At 43.3% G+C, this 18,023-nt stretch overlaps 2 protein-coding genes across 2 annotated transcripts; both read right to left on the bottom strand.

Annotated features, from left to right (window-relative positions):
- Positions 1 to 118: 118 nt before the first annotated feature.
- Positions 119 to 12,325, bottom strand: LOC118412787. Its single transcript, XM_035815809.1, has 15 exons — positions 11,984 to 12,325; positions 11,222 to 11,424; positions 10,809 to 10,872; positions 10,158 to 10,292; positions 9,519 to 9,668; positions 9,172 to 9,227; positions 8,398 to 8,457; positions 7,525 to 7,615; positions 6,357 to 6,520; positions 5,592 to 5,834; positions 4,264 to 4,759; positions 3,712 to 3,860; positions 3,042 to 3,263; positions 2,183 to 2,336; positions 119 to 1,319 (listed from the first exon to the last, which is right to left on the bottom strand). The coding sequence occupies exons 1-14, from the start codon at positions 12,135 to 12,137 to the stop codon at positions 2,208 to 2,210; spliced, it is 2,316 nt and encodes a 771-aa protein (XP_035671702.1). The 5' UTR covers positions 12,138 to 12,325; the 3' UTR covers positions 119 to 1,319; positions 2,183 to 2,207.
- Positions 12,326 to 14,063: 1,738 nt separating this feature from the next.
- Positions 14,064 to 17,705, bottom strand: LOC118413037 (C-type mannose receptor 2-like). The gene is made up of 6 exons (XM_035816176.1): positions 17,516 to 17,705; positions 16,995 to 17,381; positions 16,478 to 16,861; positions 15,617 to 15,889; positions 14,960 to 15,167; positions 14,064 to 14,070 (listed from the first exon to the last, which is right to left on the bottom strand). Exons 1-6 carry the CDS (start codon positions 17,703 to 17,705, stop codon positions 14,064 to 14,066), a joined length of 1,449 nt encoding a protein of 482 aa, XP_035672069.1.
- Between the last annotated feature and the right edge of the window lie 318 nt (positions 17,706 to 18,023).

The raw sequence follows: 18,023 nt of genomic DNA, 5'->3' as shown, positions 1-18,023 counted from the left end.
GTACTAATTCTGATGTGTTTGTGTATGTGTGTTTATGTGTGTGTGTATCTGTTTGTGTGTGTATGCATGAGTGTGTGTGTGTGTATGCATGTGTGTGTACATGAGTGTGTGTGTGTGTGTGTGTGTGTACATTGTGTGTGGCTATGTGTATTTGTGTATTTTCAAAATGACTCTTTAGTAAACAGCTATAGTTTTAGATGAAACATCTATTAAAAGTTTTGAAGGTTTCAATTATTTGTTCACCGGATAGGGTGTATTAGCTAGGTTGATGTGTACGTTCTCACAGTTGATCCTGTGGCCATCATAAATACACTTCTAAACTCTCTCGATAGGTGGCGCCTCTGCACGGACATAGCAACAGTTATCTTTAATCAAACTAGAGTGTAGAGTATCATCTCAATAACCTTCAGACGTCAAACTAAATGTTCCTCTTTATAAAACACTTTGACTACCATATTATTATACATGCAGTTTTTATTGACTTTTTTATTCAAACAGCAGTATGGCAATATTTAACAGTCAATGAGTGCACACGCAGAAATAGATTTGAGTAACTTATTACTCACTCACTCATCCTCGCCACATATCATATGATAGCAGTAATATACATTACCCTACGCCCCCCCCCCCACACACACACGTACACGTTTTCTATAAACAAAAAAGACGTCATAAGACATTCGCAGTTTCAACCTTACACAACAATTGCTAACCAAGATCCATTCCACTATTTACCTTCACTCGAACAACAGTATGGTGATATGTAAACTGTCATTGAATGCACACACAAATATTGTTGAGTAACTTCATACGCATGATAACAATAGCAAACATTACCCCCTCTCCACACACACACATGCACACGTACACTTTTTCTATAAACAAAAAACGACAGGCTTCGCCATTAGACAGTCACCATTTCAACCTTCCAAATGCTAACCAAGATCCATTTCCATTATTTACCTATCTTCATTCAAACAATAGCATGGTGTCATGTAACGGACGCAAAGAAGCAAACCTGCAGTGACCTAACTGTAACATCATATCTTCTGGCCATAGGTTCAAAACTGCAGGTGATACGTATACATGCAAGATCACGCATCCACGCATCAGGTCCTGCATAATCTTTCTAGCCGAGCGCGCGACTTCAGGACATTCAAGTAGTTATAAAACAAAATTTGCTTAGAGAAAAGTTTAAGCAAATATCGACAAAAGTTTACAAACACGGTTGTCATGCATAATCGGCAGCAGCTCGCCTCATCACCCAGCTGTTCTGATGTGCTGAACTTCAGCGTCACTTGACTGCCTCGTGTGAAAATCTACAAACAAGAAATCTTTTAAGAAAAGCTGTGCCTTGCCGCGTATTTTATGACTGAACTGCTGAGAGCGACACCTAGCAACTTCAGTAGGAAATGCAGCAAAAATCCCCGAGTGTACTAGGGGATATTGGAAATTTACCTCATTATCATAATTTATGTCAGATGAATTATTGGCACATTAAACAGGTTTTGTAAAACTTTTTGACCCACAATGAATATGCATTATTTTTCATTACAAAATAAGTTCCTTCTGATGCAATTTGTGATATATCTTTATATAAACATGGTGAGTTAAAGCGTAGATTTATTACGCTGGACCACATACAGTAACATGCGTCTAGAAGAGAGTTTTGATACTCGCCTGGAATGTACCATTGTCTAACTAAGCTATGAAACTCGGCAAGGAAAGAAAACCCATTAAAAACGGGCCTTTGGAAGGGCTGGGTTAAAAGGTCCGTCCATTGGTCCATGGATCCATGGAAGAAAGCTGGCATAAGGCCTTGCTGCTGGCGCGGCAAGGCAAAAAAGGAGAGATACGGCGTGTTATAGGATAGTCTCCAAGCAGCCGTGTCAGCTGGATGAAGAAATTGGCCAAGTAGGGACAAATATAGGTCTTAATATTTCAGCCATTCTTTTGCAGTCTATCCAGCTATCCGGCTGGTCAGTTCACTCCCAGGCCAATTGATTCCTATTAGGCTTTTATTCCTAACTTTGTAAAAGTAAGTCCCCTATTACTATCTCACCAGGCAGGTCAGCCTGATAGAGACTATTTTAGGGTTTCTTTGGTGTACTTCAGATCTAGAGTGAACATTTAACATGACATCGTCAAGCAATCATCCAGAGATGACAATTTAAGTACCGACCTTCTTCTTTTGCACGTGGGCCACTCTAAGTGGTCGTTGCATCCCCGAACAGCTTGAAGGCAATGCTGGACTCCTTTCCAGCGTTCTCAGCGGCACCTGCCCGGATGTAGAGGTGGGCCGGGTCACCGTGCTGCAGGTCGTCCAGCTCATTTAGCTGAGTAATCAAACAGAAGTTTTCATAAACAAGCACGAATGCTCAACAAGGTAAGCGCAAACTTCCTTGTACTTGTGTCATTTAGCCTCGAGCCACCGAAGAAGCTGTACACAGTGAAACTAGCTTGGCCGACAGGCTGAATAAAAGTTCAAAACTTGAACTATGCGGCTCCAAATGTCTTTCTGGGGGACGACTGCAGTGTACAAGATGTCGCTAGCTTGAGGGATGAATCTACTCTACTATATACGAATCATGTTTCTTCAGCGGGGCCGAGAATTTAAAAAAAAATCACCAGAGATCACTAAATACTCAAGAAGTATCAATTGAATGACCACTATTATTATCTTTGCATGTATCAATGGTTAACGTACCTCACGCTAAATATTCAAATTCAATTCAATCCCTACAACTGGATAAAAAACGGGAATTTACTTCTGGACGTTTCGAGTGACATCCATCACTCTTCTTCAGCGTCACTAAAATGATCTGGCAGAACAATACAAGTACAGCTAACTAGAAAAACTTGAACATGTCAATACACAAACTCTGTATGCAAAAGTCACTCAAATGTAAATCTCACTCCAACGCTGTAGAGCAGTTGTGGCCTCAAAATTCAATTCTTTAACGTAAAAAAAAAGAAGAAGTAAAAAGAAGAAGGAAATCACCTTGCTACCCGCGAATGTCTAACCATCGACGTTAACCTACCTTCTTCTTCCATCGCGCCATCTCTTTGATGGCGACCATTGTGAGCACGAAGATCCAGAACTCCACGCAGACAGCCGTCACGACTGCGCCGCTGTCCCCCACATCGCTGAACTTCAGCTCCCCGAAGTTGGCCTTGCTGGGCGGCGTGATGACGTCACTTCCGAACGCGGTGAGATGGTTGCAGTGGCAGATGGTGCTGTTGATGGTGGATTTGTTGCTGATCTGTGAACAGCGGTGACAGACATGTCGTAATCACATTTTGCTAGATTTATTTCCAGTTATCGTTTATTTGTATGACGACCGGTGCAATTTACTTGCCCGAACCAATTTTTCATTTGCCCAAAATTCAGATGTCACTTTAAGATGTATTTTCACTTCCATCAATGGAATTATGCCTCTATTTTTCAATGTTGACCATTGCTTGATGTCATGACTGTAAAAAGTAACAAGTATATCAAAATCTCACTCAATATAAAATCAGGTCATGCACTTGCCCGATCAGCACTTTCACTTGCCCTGGACAATAAGGCTAGTGGACTTGTCCAACCCTGTCCTTTGTTTATTTTGACTGTTATTTGTTATTATATGTTTACCTCGAGCAGAATGCCAATGTAATCAGATGTGCTTTTTGTCTAATACGCCTTAAGGAAATGTGAATAAAATAAAATACCGCGCAGCCATCAGTCAGCCAGGTTTCCTGAGTCTCGTTCCAATAAACACAGCGCAAACGGGCCCACTGGATCTCGTAGGCGAAAAAGCCACCTTCCTCTGAATCCCACAAGTCAGTCTCTTCCTCATCGCCGCACTCGGTCGCCGGACCTGAAACAAACGGGAATGGTACCAGTAAGGCTTAGGTCTCATTTGGAAAAACGGGTCCTGCCGGAAGCTTAAGGTTCACGAAAGCTGCCCGGCCGGGCCGCGGTTTGGAAGTGTGACGTAGGGCTAAATGGTAAAAGTATGAAGTGTTGAAATTAACGTAAACAGCATCATGCAGTTACACAATAAAAGATCAGAATGTAGAAATAAACTATTGTTTAAGTATGGATCACAAAACTAACTTGTGCGATGTCTTTTTTGATAGTTTTACAAATATTGATAGAAGTTTTTATATTCTCTTTTCATTTACGACAAAAGGCCTATAAATTACCACGCTTGCAAAGCTCGCGTTACCTATTATAATAGTGGCATAGGTCAAGCATCAAAATGGCTTAAGAACGCTGACCTAAAATTCGAACTTTGACGTAGTATTGCGCTGGGTCCCTCTGCCCCTTGATGAACATCGTTGCCTGTGTCTTGTCCACGTCGTCTTCATCGCCACTCAGGGTTTTCATCAAGGCACACTGCTCGGGAAGAACGTACGTCTCCATGGACACGCTGTAGTTCTGGTCGTCAGGACGGTCGTCGTACCTGCCCGACACGCCGTACACCACACTCGTGTTTAACGGTATTATTGTGACCATGAATCCCTCTGCCATGTCGGTGAGATTATAGAAATGATACACTGCGGTTTTGTTTCCGCGAGAATAGAAGGTTATGTTCTTTGTCGCCATCTTGTTTTTGGAACTTCCGGGAATGGTGATGACGAAGTCCTCGGTGAGGTTGTTGAAGGCCAGAGCTTCGTTAATGTTGTTCTGTTGGAGCGAAAGTTCCATGACTGTGGAGCTGACCTGGCGTTCTCCGGTCCCCCAGGTGAACGGGTTTTCTTCAAACTGCTTCAGCTATTTAAAGAGACAACAACGTCTTAGGTAAGTACGCCAAATAATAGTTACTGAAGACTTAAGTACAATACAAGTCAGTTAATTGCACAGCGGATTACCGCAAACTTCTGTTAATTGCACGGAATCCCCAAATCCTAAACCGGTGCAGTTCAGCTGGATAACTTCGCATTATTGCACCATACGGATAATTGCACGAAATACGCTTGCAAATTGGATGTGCAATTAAGCGGCCTCTACTGTATCTGGATATGATTTGGAAACGGCCAGAGGGTCCATCAGGCAGCATCTGCCATCTTAAACTTTCGTCTGTGATTGGAGGAATATCAGGACTTATCAGCTTTTAAACTAAAACTGTGAATTGATATGTGGAATAGGTGAAGACAAACAATTCTCAGATGGTTCACGAGAAAACAAAGTCAAGACGAGATTACTTTTAAGTCCATAAGCTCCTGTTGTCAAACTACAACTGCAGTACAGCAACTACAACGTCAAAAATGCATAACATTTAGCTCGTCTTTTAGAGGTTTGATCACAGGACTATGGTGATACTGATGATTATCGTAATTTCAGTTACTAATATTTATTTGCATGATAAACACGCTGAAAGACAAGATTGTCACAACCATCACAAAAGATATACAGAAAAAACACATCAGTGACACATCCAGAACGATGACAGGAGGTTATGCGAACTAAATTGACTGTTATACATGAGTTCTGGAAATTCCTCTGTTGACTTACGTTATCAGCAAATATTAAGGTGACTTGATATTGATCCCATAAAGAGAAGATAATCATCTATGCCTATAGCTAAAGGAAGAACTTAACCTACTTTAATAGTGACGCTGTGTGGTGTATAATCCGAGAAAAGCGCCGCTTGAGATGGAAGCTGGAAGCCTCCATCACCTGTCCGCACCTCCTGGCTTCCGAATTCGGAGCCTGAAACCTTCTGAGCGCTCAGCGTGACCCCGCCTCTTGACAGGGTGACGGCGGGCGCTCCAGGCTTCAGGGTTTGGACAATGGCATCTTCCATCTTCTCTAGGACCCGGCGACTTTCTTGGACAAGCTTTCGTCTCTGTGAGGAGATTAGATATACCTGATACAGCCATGGCAGTAATTACCTAGTATAGCCAACTCTTGTTCCTCAAATAGTTATCCCCATAATCGTAAGTGACGCTGGACCCACTTCCGGTTTTTATTCGACTTAGGCCTACGTTGGATTTCCAAACCGTGGACCGGACAGCAGCAGTATAACATAAAACTTGGCACCAAACTATACAAGACGTAAAGAGAATAGTCGTGGGCATTGATTGCGTATATTTTTACGTAACTATACATTTTTATCCGTTTCCACAAACAGCCCGACCGGGCCCCGATTTGGAAATGTGACGTTAGCCTTAGTTCTCCTCGTCACCGGGCAGACAAAAAACTAACTTTAAAACAAAGGGAAAAACTACTAGAGGACATATTTGTCAGCAAATACAAGCCACGTCAATAACAACAGGATGCTTATCTGTCATGTACGTGTGGTACTTGCATCTCAAATGATATAAATAGAATGTTCTTGAGTAAAACCGAGTGTATTGACTCGTTCTACCTTAGCTTGCTCCTCCTGTTTCTGTTGTCCAGTCTTTTGCAGGCGTTCCTCTGGAGAGAGACTCTCGTCTTCAGCGGGGTCAGCCTTGGGGTCACCATCATCGGCAGCTTCTTCTGCATCTGTCTCTGGGTCCTCGAGCAGGGTACCTACGGACTCCAGCAGAGCTGGAAAGGGAAACAGGGACTCTGACAAAAGCCAGAAACACCTCTTGCAAACAGATATCATGTTCTTATACTAAGATATAGTCATACCATAGTCTCCAAGCAGATCCTACGGTGCCATAAGATAGTACCAAAGCTGGCCAAGAAGTATAGCCAGCCAGAGGGAGTCAGTTGGGCACCGGTAGCATACACACTCCTAGGCCGGCTTCACTCCTTTGCCAGCTTTTGATACTATCTTATGCTACCGTAGGATCTGCTTGGAGATTAGACATACAGTGCATACCACCATACTGAGTTATGCTGTGGTTGTGTATTCTGCAAACAGCCTTATCTATCACATAGTTTGAATGGTTATGTCTTTGTTTTGTTTGTAGCGTTAAGATATATGAATACATATTTGCTGTTTTCCAGGTTTTATGTGTGTGTTTTTCACTACTCGCACGTGCCTTTGATTACTCATTTTTTCATGCTCTTTGTGTGTTTTTGTTCTAGAAAACTATGATAAAAGGAATGATCTAAAAAGCGTTGCAATTTAGAGAGGTATGATACTAAAATGTGTATGTGCGTGTATCCAGATGTAAAGTTACTAACGTTACTTTCTAGATGTCACGGGCCCTTTACGCTTCTACCGCACGTCATTAAACGGCATTATATCTCTTGGCAGACGGACAAAAAGAGGCAGTCTAGCTTCAGCTAGGGCCGTCCCTCGGATAGGACGTCCCGTGTTTGAGGAGAGCCACACCCCTGGCACGTAAAAAACCCGCCGCACTTATCGAAAAGAGTAGGAGACCTTCCCGGTGTGAGTGGATCAAACCATTCCGGGTAAATGCCTATTGGGGCAGTTAGGCGAGAATGCTGAAGCTCGATGTTTCTGACTTAAGAAGAAGAGATGCTGCCACAGTGAGAGTACTTCAGTGCCCAGAAGTGGTCAAATAATGGCCTTGCACCGAGAAAACTATACATATATATACGCATGATGACATCAGACTGGGTATATTTGTACTCACATCCTCCCACAGACTCGAGAGTTGCCGGGTCGGACATGTCCACCTCGTCCAGCGTGGTTGTAATGGACTCGAGAAGGTCCAGCGCCTTGTCCTGTGGAAGCAAGAAAACTCGCGAGACTTCATAAACTTCCGCGAGACTTCATCAACTTTCGCGAGACTTCATCAACTTTCGCGAGACTTCATCAACTTTCGCGAGACTTCATCAACTTTCACGAGACTTCATCAACTTTCACGAGACTTCATCAACTTTCGCGAGACTTCATCAATTTTTCGAAACCATGTAAACATCACGGCTTAATCATATCTGTCTCTAATGTCTTAGTTTCTTGTTTAATGCATGAAGCAAAAAAAACCTCACACTTCCCTTTTGTTCACAAAGGTGTAAGAAACAGGACAGTCACAGGCATATCCACTTTCTGATTGAGGATCCGAGTTTTTGCCTGGTCGCAATAAATGTCGGCTTTAAAATTTCCACTTCCATCACACAGATACAAAGTTTGCACGGAAGACAATGGTAGGCAGACAGGGTGGGTTAGGCGCCCCGTCTGCCTGGCCTGCACGTGACTTTTTAGGGTGAAGGTGGGGTGTGCACTTCCTTCTCCACCCTCTCGTCTACTGGAGCACTAAGTCCCACAGGGACAAGAACTGCATGCCACGTGTAAAGCCCCAGCAGATGCAGGTGCACATTTTATCCTTCTTGTTCTTTTCGTATTTTTATATTTTATATGAGCCCCGTAAATGATGACATAGTTTCTCCACTCCTCAACACAAGCCTATCCATTGCTACACTTATCAACAGTCAAGTAGATCAGATTGTCACTCCATATAGCTGTAATGGAAGAGCTTCAGAACTTACCTCCGATGGGTACTTACCTCTGCATTTTCCTCAGCAGCTGTTGTCGTCTCCATCATCTCCACAGCATCTCCAGCAGCCTTTCCATTAGAACCACAAATAGATTAAAGTACAAAACGCACAACCGATACCATGTAGGTAATTGCTTACTAATAGAAGTAATCTAAGTGCAATATCACGATTACTTGAAAGTGCAATAAAAGTTTTTAATCGAGTACTTCATTTATAGATATTTTAAACCTTGCTTGTTATCTTAATGTGCCAGGAATTTTATCGTTTATATTGTATTAACTGTGCTGAATGTGTTGTCATTACTCCAATTCAGCCGCAAGGCTGCGAACCGTATGACATGTAAAGTTTTGCCAAATAAACCATTATAAAAAAACGTGCTGTTTATGAAGTTTGAATAGTTTGAAAAGAGGAAAAACAAAGACAATGTTTATAGTGCATCAGACGGCAAGGCATGAGCCTTATAGCTGACTTAATAAACAATTAAGACCTAATTCAATTATATATATTATAAAACAGTTTCAAGTGCTGCGTGAGCGTCATCGGTATCCCCTAAGTCATTTCATACTCATTTTATTTCAATTCATATTGCACGCGCTCACGGAGAAACTGTATTAAGCTCTTTTTCGCACTTTTGCTTTTGGAATTTTCTAAAATGACTTTATGTAAATCTTAATGTTCTTTCTTGGTCATAATCTAACCGAGGTTTGGAAAGACTTTAGAGATATTCTATTTCTTAAGCGTCCCCCGTAGTGCGGAGTTAAGTATCTGTAATAACCGAAAACCTGATATGACGTTGTCCTGACGTCACCAGGTGATTTGCTGCTTTTCCCAGTTGTTGCTGTACAGCAAAAAGAGAATTGTTGTTGTCAAAATCAGTATTGCGCTTTATTTTTTTCTTTTGATAAAATTGTCATGCATATTTTGGTTACCATTGATGATTTTAAAAGAAAGTTGCCATATTGAAATAAGAGACGACAAAGGTGAACGAATAGTAATATTCCTCTATACACACATTCGATTGTCTCATCAAATAATGATAAACACTTGTCCCTAACTCCACGTGTCTACTATTCTTTCAAATAGGCTTGAGCAAGAGGAACTACGTGTTCATCAAGAGTAATTCACTCACCATCTTTGTTTGACTCCGTTGTGGGAACTGGTCGTTCAGCATCAGAGTCACCATAGGAACCACTGTCTTGGGAATCAGAGTAGTCATAGGAACCGCTGTCAACGCCTTCAGTGTCCATGCCACCCAAATCAACACTGTCGATTTCTTCATCTGAAAGAAAAAAATGTTTCATGTGTCAAATCAATTTGTTATATAAGAATTTCCTAGTCTACAAGCAGATGCAAAAAAAGGAATTTTTATAGTTTTATTATGATAACGTTTCACGGGTTCCCGGTTCCCGTCGAAAATAAGAACAGAACAGAAAAAAGTCACGATTTGCCTTCCGACACCTTCTTGGAGATTTAAACAAATGCCATCAGTTATTAGAGAACATCAAACGTCGTATAATAGAATAAGCCTTGTCTACTGTAAGCAGCTTGCATCAAGGGAGTTCGTTATCTATATAATGTTTATCACCACATGCGTAGGTGTTCTGAAAAATTGACCGGAACGACATATTGACAGCATAGGGAAGAGCTTGCTGGGAAGAATGTGGGGGGGGGGGGGGCGGTCTCAAGGGAAGAGTGTACTAAGTATGTCACATCACTAGATCTGGGCAGTCATCAAGCAATGTTTCCTTGTCTTTCAGTGATAACATACCGTCGGCAGACGCCCCTTGGTCTCGTGTAGTCTTCGCTGGAGTGGTGGAGGATGAGGACGACGTGCTCATGGACAGAGTGGTGGTCATCCGACTCGTCTGTCCGGCAGCAGGGTTGGGTGTGGTGGGAGCAGCGGCTGGCAGGGAAACATCATCAGGAGAGAATGAATGAATGAATGAATGAATGAATGAATGAATGAATGAATGAATGAATGAATGAATGAATGAATGAATGAATGAATGAATGAAGACCTTCATTGTACGTTTTTGCTTTCTAACAAGTTAAGTACAGGTCAAGGTGAATAGGATACAGCTCCTAGTGACACATCTCCATCAGGGGAGAATATGCAACCGTATTGCGTACCCAATTAACTCGTCAATGGCGACACAGAGGAAACAAAAAGGACAAGAATATGCATTGCCAAGTTGATGCTTAACTCGATAACTGTGTGACCCAACTGGTCAGTTAGTCCTCACTCTTAGTGAGCAACTGAGCTGGTCTCAATCATGATGTTTCTGTCATTGAGCTAAGAGATGCTGTTACATTTGCAATGTAACCTGTAACCTTGGGGCGTCTTTCGGGCACACCTTGAAATGACCTTCAGGTCTTGTTACGTGTTGATCATTAAGTAAAAAAAAAGAGTTACACTCACCAGTCTTGATCTGGCCGACTAGTGGCGAACTTTCTCGGTAAACTCCGATTGTAGTGATCTCCACCTATTAATTTGCACAACAAGAAAAAAAATACATAACAAGATAAACATTATATAAAACGGATGTAGGGATGAAAAGGTACACGAGTATATAGCTTATACTAGGTCCCCCAGACCTCATTTTATATTTAACTAAATTGATGAGATTGATTATAATAGATAAATGACAAAGTTAAGTAATACGTAGAATGTGATAACAATACATATGGATAATCAAATAATTAGTGTCATGAACTAAGATGAAATGAGACAGGACATATGCGGTTACTATAGAGGGCTCATGTCACTTATCGTGGGTTTTAGGGCACTTTTAAACGTCAGGAAAAGAGGATGTTATTTCTATATTTGCACACCTTGTACATCGTCTCCGAGCGTAGTCCTACGATGACTGCAGATCTACTCCCTGGTCCGGGAGAGGGGCTGAGCTGCTCCGTCGCATCCTCCTGTCCGTACATGACTCGGTACCCGGTCACGGCCGCGTCAGGGGGTGACCAGGTGAATGCGACCATGAAGTCGGTCACTTCAACGAACTGCAGGTCTGTGGAGGAGCGAGCTCCTGGAAATGTACCGTCAAAAATTAGTAGGTGATGAACGAATTTAATTTTAGATGACGTCAAACCCGATTCCGATACTTATTTTCCTGCTCTTCGGTCCGGGTTTAATCAGGGCTTGAACCAAGATCAGGAATTACTCGACAAGGATCAGTACAACATTGATTGGCAAAGAATCCATGAAAGTTTGCGCCAGGAGGAATGGCAACTTGCTGCCCGGAGAAGATGCGTGTGGTTTATTAACGCGCCCAACGGACCGTAGGGATTTCACACGTCCATGCAGATTGCGTCCAAGTGTTTTTAATTGGTCTCTCGTGTCGCCGAATTGGCGCAGTCTTCGGACGGGGGCAAAGACTCGCTATCACGGCAAACTTCCTTCCACAGCAAACTGCCTTCCGCGGCAAACTCCCTTTCACGGCACAAGAGAACCCAGCCAACGCTGAAAATCGCGAACCGAGGCCCCCAAATCTTTGTGTTAGCGAAGCTTCTATATACTAATTTACTGGTGCACTGAGATCATATCTAATTAGATAAATAGATAATGAGCATTTAATCACTCAGTACCTGTGGCTGCGAGTATGACTGCCTCCTCGCTCTGTGACCTCCATCCGCCCGACAAGACCAGTGATGTCACTTTGATGACGTAATCAGTTTCTGGCGACAGTCCACTCACCGGGAATGACGCCTTGTCTGTGCTTTGATTGACAGCTGTCGTCATGTCCAGCTTCGACACCACGACATGGTAACCATGACGGTCAGGGTCAAGGGACGGAGACCACGTGACGTTGAACCCTTCTTCAGTGACGTCAGTAACGATCAGGTTAACAGGAGGGTCCACAGCTGCAGGAAGACATGGTTTTAATAAAATGGAATGGGTGACCCATTGACAGTTAGGCCATGTTGATTTGATTATATGGATGACATCCGCGCTCGCACCAATTTTCGGCCATTTCCAACAAACAAAAAAGTTTTCGACCACACAATAAATTGTGCAAAACAGCTGTAAAATGAGCACAAATATTCCGTAGATGGAAAAAAAGATATCTGAAAACAGAAAACTAATGCCATAGAATGCCAAAATAAATCTAAAGTCAAGAATAAGATGTAAAAGGACAGAAAGAAATATATGTTGTTGATAGGGGGAGGTACCAGTACAGAAAATTAAGGTCCAGAGTATCATTTTCAGGTCTGGACTTGAACCTGGACCTGATTGTCTGTGGAAACTTGCAATTCAAGTTGGAACTGGAAATACTCAAAACAATGGCAATTGGTCAATTTTGCTACAAAGGAATCTGTTTGGTGGATTATTGGGACCCCACAGGCATTTTAAAATTCCATCTCCATGTAATAAAGACTAACTCACTGTCTCTGTACCTTTGACTATAGAAACTTGGCACGATTGACTATATGTTGTCTTCTTGGCCCCCGGTAAGACCCCAAATGCCTGCCGACATAGTGTGTCCATTTTGTGATTGGCGAAACCTGTTCCTGTGATTTTTTTTCAGGTCTTTTTTTTCGGACTGGTCCAAGAAGAAAAAAAATGTTTTGCACCCGTATGATGTACTGGTCCCTACACCTAACTGTTGGTATACCATACTATGTGTGTTTGGTCCTATATTCAACCTTCCTGGCCACTTTGATTTCATACTGAAGGCAACTTTTTTTTCTTGCCAAACTTTTTTTTTATTCGCTCGCTCGCATCAGTTTTGGAGTTTTCAGAAGATGTCATCCATATAATCAAATCAACATGGCCTTATGTTCCCGAAAATCTTCCACTTATCTCAATCAAAGTGCTTTCTTTTTGTGCTATGTGTAAAATAGTAGGAATTGGACAAATATAGCCAGATGCTGATAGCCAGATAACATGCCAGCGGCGTTAGCTGGTCGCAAACCATGGACAGCTAACTCCTCTGGCACGTTATGCATCTATATTTGTCCAATTTCTATCATTTTTCCAGCGACCTGTCAGGAGCAACCTGTGGAGGCTAACAATTCCACATGGACCTCATACGGACTAAAATATATCCGCACGTGTGAACCCGGCTTACGATGATGACACACCGTACCTTCATGACAAAGCTGTGTTTTCCACCCGACCTGACACCCCGCCGAGCATACACCCGAGACCCGGTCACAGTTCGTGTCGCCGCCCTGGCAGTGGCCGCACACTGAAAAATACAGATTCCATTGTCAGCATAACTGGTGGTCTTTTGCCACATTCCAAAGTTAGATGCCGACATCATACAATAACGCCAGCGACCTTGTTTAAAGATAAGGTTGAGACTTCATATCATTCTTCAGTTCCAAAATGTCCTTCAATGTCCATCCTCATGACCACATGCCCTCGCTGACCTTGCTCTCGAGCGTAGCGGTTATGAAAATGGCTGAAGTTGCAGCCTACAGTTGGCAATTTCAGATTGAGAATAAGATCTTGATACTTTAACTCTACTTATTGTAATATGCAATGGCTTTTGGTATATCTACATGTGTAAAAGAATGGCATTAAGTTGTAAGCTGAAGCTTCCTACCTTCACAAGTATAGCCATCTCCCATTGACGCGAAGCCCTGGCGACAGGAACAGCTGTAAGTTGCCACTGCGTTGGTACAGATCTGGTCACACCCTCCACTGTCTGTTGCACATTCGTCAATATCTGCAAAATCAAGGCGAATATTAGTTTTTGGAACTCATATACTCACAACTCAGCCTACTATTCATTCTACACTTCGAATGTGTAATGTTCACACACCTCCATTGTCTGTTGCACATTCGTCAATATCTACACAATTAAGGCGAACATTATTTTCCGGAACTCCTATACTTACAATTCACTCCACACTTTCCAGAAGAACTTTTCAGCATCAAAGGTCAGAAATTTTGCCAAAAAAGTTTGCCGAGCTGCTGTGGGTATTTACAATACCGGGAATCGTCTTACATATCAAGCTGTTTGATGTGTCATGCCTACCTTTACAACTATGACCATCCGTCATTAGCGTGAAGCCCTGTAGGCAGGAACAGCTATAACTTTCAGGGAAGTTGGTGCAGATCTGGTCACACCCTCCACTGTCTCTTGCACACTCGTCTGCAATTCGTAAGGTAAATACAGTCTTCTAAAATGGATCGAGCAACTTAGACACAGTGAATCTACCTCCAACAAAAGAGCTGTTGAGAGAGATTCTCGTGTGAGCCCAAATCATGACCACAGCATGTTTAGAATAAAATTAACAAAGAACTGCCGTTCTAATGCAGTACCTAGATACCACAAGTAATACCTGAATATAGTGATATTGTGAACATAGCAACCGAATTTGAACATGGTCATAGATCGTATAAAACAAATTTCAGCATAACGTGCATTATTCAAACGCATACCTTGGTCTATCTGACATACAAATCCATATTCCCAGTTGCAAGGCAAATTAGCCCACAAGTTCCCATGATACTCGACACAGGACTCATTTCCGAGGCTATTGCTTGGATCACCCGGGCGCCAGTTGGAATAGCCGGTCGAATGCAGGGTTTGGCCGTCTGCGAACACCCACTGGCCATTCTGGTCCCCGGCAGTCAGCCCAAGCCATCGCCCTCCGTGTTTCAGACTGGCGATAAAAGAGTTGGTCGCGCTGTCTTTCGGCATGGCCAGCATTCCTCCGTCCGCGGCACACGCCTGTTCGGCCTGGCTGTACGTCACGCGCTCTGTAAAGTCCTTGTAGCAGGTTCCCTTGAAACTCACGTAGTCTGGTATCGGGCACGCTGGACGTGGTAAGAAAAAGAATTTCGGACACACTGAAGTCTGACAGAATCTAACAAACTTACCTAATTGTGACAAGAATCATGCATTGAGCATTTATTATAAGGCATGCCACTTTCCGGCATTTTAGATAAAATCACAGTCTTGTGCACCACAGAAGTTTGGTTCTCTGGCAAAAGGTTTATGAAACTCAAGGTGTGAATCAGAAAGTGAGTATTTTTAGTCATACCTGGTGAGGCAGGAAAGGACCTCTGGCTACACTGAAATCGGACACAGTGTCTACGAAATTCAAGACAGCGTGATAATTAAGAACCATATAGTGAGTACACTTATACACCTGGTTGTAACTGGCAGATGAATCTCCTAATGGGGCTATTACACGTGCTGTCATGCCAGTGTCCGGAATCCGAAATTGCGCCACAGTCTTCGACAGCATAATTGTTTGGTTGACTTGGGTGCCAGCTGGAATAGCCCGATGACTCCAGAGATTGGCCGTCCGCAAAAGCCCACTGTTTTTCCACTTCCATGTCAGTCAGTCCAATCCAAAGACGTTCGCCGGGTGGTACAAGGCTGGTGATAAAAGAGTTGGTCGTGCTGTCTTTCGGCATGGCTAGCAGCGCCCCGCCTGCGGCACACGTCTCTTCAGCCTGGCCGTACGTCTTCTTCTGAGCAAAGAACTGGTAGCAGATTCCCTTGACGTTGACGTAGCCCGCTATTGGACACGCTGGGTAGAGAATGGGACTTTCTGACTTGGTGAAATCTAGCAGAAACTTACAAACAAACCCGTCACTTAATGATAATGCCCCTGCAGTTACACAAAGCCTCATATGGGCCTAAACCTACACCATTTAATCTCTGTCCCAAGTTATATCAACCTCTTAAAAATCACGACCATAACATGTCCAGAACAAGAGGTATCCAGACCAAGTTCCGCTGCAGTATCGCCGAAAGCCGCTAGGAGGCCCATTATTAAACCTTGGTTTGCCGACCCTTACTCACCTCCCAAATATCATAAGGATCTATCCAGGGCCTCAGCTTTTCAGGTTACGCTGGTAACAAACACAAACACCCTCAGACATAACTTTCTTGGCGAAGGTAGTGAACATCAAGTTGTCACAACGTGATGTAAATGACAGATGAATTGTTAGGTATTGTGGCATGTTCCATCAAAGCATGTTACAATGTCCCACTGTTGACCTGGATACAGGCTGGATCGGACCTCTGGCTACACTGAAATCTGACTCAGAGTCTACGAAACTCAAGACAACATGATGGGAATCATATAGTGAGCACATTTATTTATGAGGCATACCTGTTTGGAACTGGCAGATGAATGTCTTGTTGGCGTCACATGAATCATCTTCCCAGCGCCCGGAAGCAAAAAGGTTGACACAGTCCAGGCCACCATAATCGTTTGGTTGATCTGGATACCAGCTGGAATAGACCGATGACTCCAGAGATTGGCCGTCCGCAAATACCCACTGGCCTTCCACTTCCATATCAGACAGCCCAACCCACCGACCTCCACCGGTTGGTATAAGGCTGGTGATAAACGAGTTGGTCGCGCTGTCTTTCGGCATGGCCAACAGGGCACCATCCTCGGCACACGTCTGTCTGGCATCAAAGAACGTCTTCGTCTCAGCAAATAGCTTGAAACAATTTCCGCTGAAACTTATGTAGCTTGGTGTTGGACACCCTATGCATGGGGAGAACAAAATAGTTCGACGTCAGGACACAAGGATTCTCAGACAGACCAGAATCGGATCCATAGTCTAAGAAATTCAAGACATCATTACTGGAATCATAAAGTGAGTATTTATAAGGCATACCTGGTTGAAACTGGCAGATGAATCTCCTGATTTGCGTATTACACGTGCTGGCATACCAGTGTCCGGAATCCGAAAGTGCGCCACAGTCTTCGTTAGCATGATTGTTTGGTTCATCTGTGCCCCAGTTGGAATAGACCGATGACTCCAGAGATTGGCCGTTCGCAAATACCCACTGTCTGTCCACTTTTATGTCGGTCATTCCAATCCAAATACGTCCGCCGGGTGGTACAAGGCTGGTGATAAAAGAGTTGGTCGCGCTGTCTTTCGGCATGGCCAACAGGGCACCGTCATCTGCACACGTCTGTTTAGCGTCAAAATACGTCATCATCTCTGCAAAGAACTTGAAGCAATTTCCACTGAAGCTAACGTAGCCTGCTGATGGGCACCCTATGCATGGGCAGAACAAAAGAAGTTTGACTAGAGGACACATGAAATTTCAGACAGACCAGAATTGGACCCATAGTCTAAGAAATTCTAAACATCATGATGGAAATCATAAAGTGAATGTTTATCAGGCATACCTGGTTGTAACTGGCAGATGAATCTCCTAGTGGGGCTATTACACGTGCTGTCATGCCAGTGTCCGGAATCCGAAATTGCGCCACAGTCTTCGTTAGCATGATTGTTTGGTTGACTGGGGTGCCAGCTGGAATATACCGACGAATCGAGAGATTGGCCGTCCGCAAAAGCCCACTGCCTCTCCACGTCCATGTCTGTCAGTCCAATCCAAAGACGTTCGCCGGTTGGTACAAGGCTGGTGATAAAAGAGTTGGTTGCTCTGTCTTTCGGCATGGCCAACAGGGCACCATCCTCGGCACACGTCTGCCTGGCCTCAAAGTACGTCTTCCGCTCAGCAAATGGCTTGAAATAATTTCCGTTAAAACTAACGTAGCCTGGTGGTAGTGGACGGCCTGTTTGGAGAGAAAATGTTGGGGGGAAGTTTGTACGCAATCATACGTACACATTAGCTGAATTTCAACTGAAAATAACGACCGAGATGGATAAATTAGTGTACAAAGCTTTCACCTC

This window comes from Branchiostoma floridae, chromosome 4 (assembly GCF_000003815.2).
Source record: "Branchiostoma floridae strain S238N-H82 chromosome 4, Bfl_VNyyK, whole genome shotgun sequence".
NCBI classification, from domain to species: Eukaryota; Metazoa; Chordata; class Leptocardii; order Amphioxiformes; family Branchiostomatidae; genus Branchiostoma; species Branchiostoma floridae.
This window is presented reverse-complemented; position numbering and strand designations above follow the sequence as displayed.

Bases quoted from the DNA above. Each gene is read 5' to 3' on its own strand.
- LOC118413037 (XM_035816176.1), bottom strand. From the start codon at position 17,705: ATGGACGTGGAGAGGCAGTGGGCTTTTGCGGACGGCCAATCTCTCGAT. The intron at 16,862-16,994 runs GTATGCCTTATA...CCCCATGCATAG, and splicing joins CATCTGCCAGTTTCAACCAG to GGTGTCCAACACCAAGCTAC. The intron at 15,890-16,477 runs GTATGCCTCATA...TTCTCTACCCAG, and splicing joins CATCTGCCAGTTCCAAACAG to CGTGTCCAATAGCGGGCTAC.
- LOC118412787 (XM_035815809.1), bottom strand. From the start codon at position 12,137: ATGACGACAGCTGTCAATCAAAGCACAGACAAGGCGTCATTCCCGGTG. The intron at 10,873-11,221 runs GTGTGCAAATAT...GCAAATTAATAG, and splicing joins GCTCGGAGACGATGTACAAG to GTGGAGATCACTACAATCGG. The intron at 6,521-7,524 runs GTGAGTACAAAT...TTCCCTTTCCAG, and splicing joins TCTCGAGTCTGTGGGAGGAT to CTCTGCTGGAGTCCGTAGGT.